Here is a 9,189-nt window from a genome sequence, read left to right as displayed (position 1 = left end):
TATATATATAAAAATATACAGTTTTAGAACTATCTACTTAACTACCCACTTAACAAGTGGAAAAATACAAATAATGTCAGCGTTAACAATAATTTACACTGCTATATGTTAAATTGATCTTTCACAACAAATAAAAAAATATTTAACAGCTTTTAAATCAGGACAGGAAAATTAAAAAATTTCAAGATATTATTGTAAGTCAAGAAAAATCATGAAATTTTGAAATCGGAGAGAAATTATGGGGGGAATTTTAAAAATTTGTGATAACTCTGAAAACCCTTCATCTTTGCTTCATGTCTCTCGAGCATGCCTCCATAATTAGACTTCAAATGATGAACATATAATATATTTAACGGTTATACGACAAGAAAGGGGATTTGATCGCCTTATTACATTTCATCTCGTGTAATTGAAATTAAGACGCTGCTGCACTTAAAGCGTCGTGACATGTCAGAAGATACATTGCTTTTAATGGCTACAGAAAAGCTGCAGTTTTGCATAACTGTTAAAAGATTTTTAACATGATTGGTTTTTGCCTTTAGAATCTCATTAAATCTAAATGTATAAACCAATGTATTAGAGAATCTGATGATAGTTGGCAAACAATTTTTTTTCTTGCACTGTTAGATATTAAAGGAGTAGTGAGTTAACTGTAACATCTTATTATTTTTAATTTCCATTTATGCCAAATGTAAATCAATCTATTTCTGTGTTTGTTTCAAAGTAAACAACATTCATAATAACAATGAATAATAAATTAAATTTAATATATTTTCTTGAATTAAATTGTCTAACTTCATTATTTTAGTTAAATAAATGACATATTAAATACAAGCCGATCTATAGTAATATATAGTAATCTATAGTAATGCCGATCTATATAATGATTTAAAATAATTTAAATTTAATACAATTTGACATTATGAATTTAACAGTGTACTAAAGCAGAGAATTTTACAATGGTTGCAAATCTTTTGTCTGCTATAATCCTATAAATCCCGGCGATTCCAGAGGAATTAAAATTCGATCGATGGTCTAGATCTAGATCTTGAAAGGCAGAAGTCTTCGCAGAAGATAAATTTTTGCCGCTGGAGAACAGAAGCGAGATAGCAAGCATCTCGATGGAGACGCTGAGGGAATTCGAACGGACGGGATGGTAGTCTGAAGTGCAGAAGAAGAACGGTACTCGCAAGAGGCCGGAAGGCGAGACGTGATGACGGGAGGATGAAGATTCGAAAGGGAAGAAGAAAGGAAGAAACGGAGGAAAGAAGAAGATCACTCGCTCGGGAGAGTCGGGAGTCATTTTCTCGGATCTTGCTCGCCGACTCTACGTTCGAGCGGTTGCAGTCGATGCACAAAATTCCGAGAAGCGACGGCTCTTTACCTGGCCCGCCTCGAGGAGACGAGTTCTGCGATCGCGAGGGAACGAAAAAATAGGAGGGACACTCGAGACGGACGGACTTGCCACCGGATATCTCGGAATGGAATTCAATGACTGGAATCGAATCATCAAATGTTACGTATTCTTAATCTTAACAATCCTTCGCATTCGTTTTATATGAGATATAACTAATTACAGTACCTCTCAGCTTAGAATTGACTTGAGAAACATTTTTATCTTTGACAAATTCCAATTTTATGCACTGCCTAAAATTTTCATAGGAAAAAGATAATATTTTTGTTTTCCTTTAAAAAAAAAAACATACATACATAGATTTATAAATTTTTTACAAAAAAATATCACATTTTTTTTTATTTAAAAATTCATATATACATTATTATATAAAGGTAATTATATAAAGGTATTATATAAAGGTTATTATATAAAAAAATACTATAAAGTCATATGTAATTAATAATTAATAATCGATAATATGTATAACCCACTGGATTCTCATTTAAGTAATGAAGACTTCTATTTTTACAATCACAATTGCTTATTATTAATAATTAATACTCGATCTTTAGTACACGATTGGGTTATTCATATCTTACATATTTCTTTTTTTTTTGAAACACTATATGCATCAAGAAATTAATTATAACGTTTATATATAATTTTTTTACTACATAACTTTGCAAGTACTATCTAAAGTATAAAAATTACTTAATAATTTTTTATACTCGTAAAAGTATAAAAAAATTAATGGAACATGAACCATCGTAAATGCTAACAATAAAACTTAGTATCAATAATATACATAAACATATAAAATTACATAAATCTATATTCATATATTCTGCAGTTGTTTTCTCTTATCCTGTATACTATTTATAAATAGATGTCTTTTGACATTTTTCAAGTAAATCAGCAAAAAGTCAAACAACAATTTTAACGATAAGGTAATCGTTATCTCTTGCCAAATAAGAATAACGTGAATTTCTACATATTAGAATTGAAATACGTACGAAGATTCATTTTGTCGAATGCATTTATCTTTTTACAGCCTTCATACAGACGTGAAATCCGGACGTCCTTTAAATGTCTCCTAGGAATCGAAATTACGGAAGATCAGAATGTCCTACGTGTTATTCTTACGTGGAAAATTCACCCCATTCGACGAGACACCTTTAATGCTCAGCTCGGCTCTGCTCACAATCTCACAATCAGTTCAACTCGCTCGCTCCTTGTCGCTCTCACTTACTCGGACTCCTCGCGCGCGCATTGCGCGTCGCGCGTCGCGCGACGCGCCGCGCCGCGGAGGGAGCGAACTCGTTGGATATATACATGCACACGCGATATCATAGCGGCGAGCAGTCGACACGCGGCACTCGTACGAAGCGGGTCTCCTCGTGCTCTCTTTCCCTCCTCCTACAGCCGAAGGAGAGAAAGGAAGAAGAGAGACGGCAGTAGCCAGGAAGAAAGACACAAGTATTTTAAGCTCATCTTCGCGAAATTTTCGACGGTAAAAATCGTCGAAAGGACCCGCTCTACAATATCACACCACGGATTAATTACTCATCGATCAATCGCGACATTTTACGCGATGATTCTATTTACCGGAACGGAAAGAGAAAACACGACGTGAAAAGTTTTTCCCCCCGTTGAACATCCGGCTTCGAGCTTTGTCTCGGCGGCGCGCTCTAGAATTAATCGCGCGTGGACTCCTAAGAGATCGATTGGAGACGTCGCTTAATTGTACCAACAAAACACAAGATCCTCTCACTCTCGGACGTGTCGTGAAGAGACGACTCTCGCGAAGAGATCGCCGTAAACGCGGAAGTAACCGGAATCAGCCGGTACCAACCGGATCTAGGAGTATTATTTGTTTCGTCAAGAAATCCGTCCGCTCGTCAGAGGACCAGGCATTCAGCGGGCCGTATCAGCTCTAATTTAAATAATTATAGGAACTCCAGCTTAAGGAGTTAGGAACTCCAGTTTGAGGCGTTAGTTTGCTTCATCTTCAGGAATCTCCTGAAGAAGAAGAAAAGGAAGAAAAGAATTCAGCAAAGCCTTCGATAGTAATCGATAGTATCGGAGAATCAGTAAAACCTTTAAAAAGCGGCACTCCACACTCCGATACTCGAGCAGCCGGCGTGAGACCGGCCACGAGATTGTGTCCCTGGCTATGGACAAGTTCTCAATAATCCCTCGAAGTGATATTGTTCACAACGCGGACCACCAAAAGAAGCGCCAAGAGAGAGCAACGACGACGACGACGACGACGACAACGACGACGACGACGGCGGCGGCGGCGGCGGCGGCGGTGATAGTCGGTAGTGCGGAGGCACAATGCAGCACAACAAGCGGCGCAATCCCCGATAACGCTGCCGCCGATCGTCGATTCCCTATCGCATCGGCGAGAGGAGAAGAATACACTCGAAGACGTTCGGGGATTGCTGATACGTCGCAGCCGATCAGCAGCGCACGTAGCGATCTCATTGCACGTCGGAGACGTCGGGACGCTTTGGCCGCGATCGCGCGACCACGTAGAAATACATGGCACGCGGAAAATAAAAGCGATGCCATCCGAGTGACGGATCGCGACTCGAGCGGATCGTCAAGGATCGATGTTATCGGTGATCATGCAGAACGGGATTCTGCTCTCGATGCGACGGACTCGGCAGGATTTTGGAACGTCAGAACTGCCGACGACGACCATCACACTTGTTGCGTCTTGATCGACGCGGCCACGTTTCTCGCGCGGCGTGGACCAGCCCGCGACCTTATCGTCGAACGGCGGAATCGACGAGCTGGTAGTGCCCTGCTGAATCGCAGCAGGTCTATCGCGGGAGGTGAGGAGATATTCCGCAACACCGTGAATAATATTACGATAGGAAGGGAAGATCGATTTTTCGAGACTCCACTCGTCAGTACCACGGATTTTCCCGAGTGCAACGGACGTATCTTATTCAGCAACACTTCAAGTATCGTGCTCCATGAAGTAAACGGAGGATCATCGACAACTGTCCGCAAAATCGGGAAACCGATCGATAGCAACGTCAACACGGAGAACCTTCGGCCCAGTGGTCCCGTCAGACTGATCGAAATCGGTATCATCGAATCCTCGTGCGAGGAGCAACCGTGCGTTCTCGCTGAGGAGATTGTACGTCGAAGAGACACGTCATCTACGGTGCGATTTCCCGCGAAACTCGATCCCGGTGGACGTGCGTGGCGGATCAAGACGGACACGCGCTGGAGATTGCCGAGGATCGGTCTCGTCCAGCGAACTCTTCTGCTGGGACTACTCGCGACGAGTCTGCTTTGCGACATGGTGCTATCCGCGCCATCATCATCGTCAGTTCTCGAGGACGATGTCGAAGAGGAAGAGCTAGGGATACCGAGGAACAACCTTGGCGACGACGAGCTGGAGATCATCAGAAGGAGCATCGTGCAAGGCCTCGGGCTCCAGAGGATACCTGATCCTTCAAAGGTAAGTCTGGTCGACACAGCATTGGCGAGAATACAAAGTATCGTATACTGTTAAATATTAAAAGAGCAAACCAATTCCTTGAATTAAATAACATTTTGTTATTTTTAACATTTGTTTATTTTCAAGTAGATTGAAACGTATTATATATAATACAAAAATAATGTGCTAAAAAAATAATCTGATTAATTCATATCTGTGATCAATTAGTTTGAAAGTGAACAGTGTATTAACGTATGCATTAAATGATAAATTAAATTCGAGTAAAATTTAATACATTTTTTGAGTTAAATTGTTTAACTTTATTGTTTTAATTAAATTAATGTCGAATATCTGTACACTGAAAGAAAAGATTGGCTGGATATGGCATAACATTTTTAATTAGCTGCTGCAGTGCATTAAAAATGCTATGTCAATATTTTACCATCTAATTTACTGCAACAGTCAATCTTTTTTTTTCAATGTAGGAGTGACGATCTACAAGAATAATTAAAAATAATTCAAATTAGATATAATTTGATATTATAACTCTAATAATATAACTGCAGTTCTTGGCACTTTCTTTTGTTTTAAAATGCTATTTTATTAGCGATATAATCAAAGTATTTTTTTATATATTAATACATCATAATGCTAATCCTAAATTTTTTGTATTTACCTTACTACTTAGAAACACTTAATTTCTATTGTAATTCGAGAGAAGAACGTAAAGATTATTATCGAAACGCCTTTCTGAAAATTACAATACGATATTTTGTATTGGCTCTGCCAGTATAGGCGATACATGAGGACAGAATGAGAATATATGGTGTATTGCGAAAGCTGCGTTTAGGTATCGTAAATTGATGCAAAAACATTAACGATATATAAGGCGTTCCAAATTCCTCACGTTTTTATGAGCCGTGGATTATTTCAATAATTCGAATTTTTTCGTAAATAAAGATAGTTGGGTAATAAAACTTTTTTTGAATTACTATTACAAGCCTGAAAAGCGGGTGACGCCTTTGCGAAATGATCTTTTTATGCTGTGCGTAAATAACGAAAATCGCATTTTATACCATAAACATAATTTTTAATCCAAAGGAATTTTAATTATTTTATGACGCGCAGTTTTTATTTGGACGACCTTAGAATCCCGCACGAATGATATGGAAAAAGTAGCTTCGATCAAATTGACTGAAATTGTGATGTTTTTTTAGATTACGAAATGTGTATGTGCTGATCAAAAGTCTCCAGGCATAATCATAAAAAATGGATAGATTTTACTGTAGCATCATTTAAAACTTACTATTTTGAATCGGACTGAAACGTAACTTTATTTACTGAACTATTTATTCTTTAGTAAATTCCGTACCTCGATACTCTTGCACAAAGTAATAATGGCTCAATTGATGTAAAGAAAACACATAGTCGCTTTTCAAAAAATTATGCAATTTGCAATATGCAACTATTCTTTGAAAAAGAATTAGACTCCTTTATATCAATTGATTCATTTAATTATTCATAACGCATAAAAGTATTAAGAATTCTCTAAATTTTTTGGAGTGAGTTCTCATTCCAATGAATTTAGAAAGTACATTTATTAAAAATGAATAGCTTAGTAGATAAAACTTTTGAGTCCGATTAAAAAAATAGCAACTTTCATGATACAGCAAAATCTGTTTATTTTTTGTGATTGTATTTTTTGAGCATCTCATAATCTACAAAATATCACAGTTTCACTCAGTTTGACTGAAGTCATTTTTTTAGGCATACGATTAGTATGAGGCCCTTTGAAGATTGCGAAAAGGAGATCCACACATTCGATAGGATTATTTTCGGACGAAGAAGAATCTACGAATTCATTTAAAGAAAATGATCTAGAAACAGCATCTGGTTTTAAAAGCGAATGGTCGAACGGCTCAATGCCAGACTATTTAAAATCGATCTCATAAAAAAAAAGATAGGAGAGTCTCGCCTTATGCGTATCGACGATTCGCGCCTTGACGGTGAAAAAAAAGTCGATAAATCCTAAATTATTACAGAGGCGATAAGAGAATGTCGTTGGTGACGACGACATCGCGCTCATTCGCGCCTACGAGTTCGTTGATCGAGGACGACGTGTTGTCGAGATTATTACGAGAATAACGTCAGCTATGCAGCCCTTTCCATGTCAGAGAATTTTACCAACAATTGAATTTTACCAACAATCATATCTCGAGTTTCACGTTTAACCGTTTTCGATATGTAAATAGAGCAAAAATAGAAAGCTTTTGCAATAACTAAAATCATGTTATCCTTTTCTTAATTAGTTAAGAAGAAGACAACCTAACTTTAGTGTTCACTGTATCTCATGGATAAACGTATTACAAAAACTCCCTATTCTTATGAAAATTATCCAAATCTACGGGAGAATTGTTTGTCATGAGATCTGGATGATGGAGAGCTCACCTCTATATCTCTCATTTATGAACATTTCTTTCAAATACCTATCTAAAGTCACGAAATTATCTGAATAATATTTCATGATATCAATGATTCGTTTAACTATTATCCAGTTGTTGATTTTGGCGCACGAAAAGTACGATTTTGTTGAAAGATCTGAAATATTACTGGTAGATCTGAAAATAATTTTGTTAGATTATCGAAATAATTTTATCGGAAACTCAAACTGATTGCCATATAAAATATCAAATTTTTTTACAGCATTACCCATAATTTTTAATTTCTGACATAATTATTTCGATGGTTCAACAAAATTATTTTCATCCATTTTATTACAGATTTGTATCCAGTAAAATTTTAGCTCTTTCAGCAAAACTCTTTCTAGCGAGATCTATTTCTAAAATTTTACAGATTAATTCATTAATTTCATTATATTTCTTGCCTCAAAATATGATTATTTCAGCGCCACGATAGTGACTTTCTGTAAAGGTTAAAAATTGTAACTCCACTCACGCATTAGTTTTATTTACATTTATATTTGAACAACTTAAGTAATTGTAAAACTAAAATTGTAATACCAATGCCGCAATGCGATATGTAAAATCACAATTTTTAACATACGAATAACAGTTTGAAGAAATCATAGATATAGCTAATGACACATTGTTCAGCAATTAGTTTCGTGTCTCTAGATATTACAACATATCTATTTGTCGTGCGAGTATGCGAGTTATATTTAAATAATCTAGATCGACCAGACTTATTGCGATTTACTCGCACTATTACCTTCTATAGATAAAATTACATTCACAAAGGGAAAAAAAAAGCATGGATAAAGATTTTCTCGACTGGAGTTAACCCCCGGCGAGCGTCATAATCGTACGAAAATAGATTTTGCGAATTATTAAAGCGGCGTATTCCCGTTACTCCGAAACTCTTCAAGGGTAGGCAGGTGGTGTAAATCCCGGCGTCCTCGCAGCCACGGAGTCATCAAACACACGCGTGTGTACATAGTATTCCCCATTGATTCGCGCACGCCGATGTACGTCTGTATTTATAGATCGCCCGTAAATCAGATGGGAAATGTACCTTAACGTTCCATACGTGAAGGTACAAACGAGAGCGCGCGGACCTTCGCGGGAAGGAGAAAGGGCGAGAGCCCCAGGTTCGTTGACCATCCGGCCGGGCTAAAAAAGGTATTAGCCTTTACACGTAGGCACCCGCGGTCTCCGCTGAAACGCGAGCTGTCCGGAGCTGTGCACCGTGCGATGAAAAAGCACGACAATGCCGTTCCAGAGGGAGACGCGTGACACGTCGCGTGGTCGTCCAGATCATTAGTCTCGTAAAACGCTCCGCACGAAACACGCGGGTTGGAAAAAGCCTGGGGAGGGTCCTTAATCCCTCGATCTCACTGTGCCTCCATTCCTTTTTTTTCTCCTCTCATATCGCGCCACACGCATCTCTCATACGCGCGTTTTTATTTGTTTTAGCTTATTCCACCTTACATTATTCGTATGCTTCGTTAATATTGTTCACATCCGCTGATAATAAGAAAAAAAAAACTGTTCATTGGACTAAATTAATTTAGTAAGATAATTAACTTCAATTTCATTTTAACTTGTTTATGAGAATTGATAATTCTCAGAATTAAAAAAAGAATATATTGAATCGAGATTGAAATTAATCTTAATTGATAAATGAAGTCAATAATAAGCCATCGAGCCTAAGTCACAAATATAATATATTTGACTTAAATAATTACGTAGAAATCTCATCTGTGATAAGCAATATAAAAAGTTTTAACATTAACTAGCGGCCTCTGACTGAGAGAAATGATTTTGTTATAGGAACAAATCAAAGTAAATATTTATTAAAAAAATATTTGTTAAAAAAA

The 9,189-nt window shown here is 37.3% G+C and overlaps 1 protein-coding gene across 1 annotated transcript in view; it reads left to right on the top strand.

Moving 5' to 3' along the window:
* Window positions 1-9,189, top strand: part of LOC108684444 — a 59,738-nt gene that overhangs the window by 9,313 nt on the left and 41,236 nt on the right. The window contains exons 2-3 of the mRNA XM_018188763.1: window positions 3,409-3,537; window positions 3,855-4,874. Coding sequence (XP_018044252.1) covers window positions 3,409-3,537; window positions 3,855-4,874 — 1,149 coding nt within the window. The remainder of the gene's footprint in view (window positions 1-3,408; window positions 3,538-3,854; window positions 4,875-9,189) is intronic.

Source organism: Atta colombica, unplaced genomic scaffold, assembly GCF_001594045.1.
Source record: "Atta colombica isolate Treedump-2 unplaced genomic scaffold, Acol1.0 scaffold135, whole genome shotgun sequence".
Taxonomy (NCBI): Eukaryota; Metazoa; Arthropoda; class Insecta; order Hymenoptera; family Formicidae; genus Atta; species Atta colombica.
Note: the sequence above shows the minus strand (reverse complement) of the source record. Positions and strands in the feature narration are given on the sequence as shown.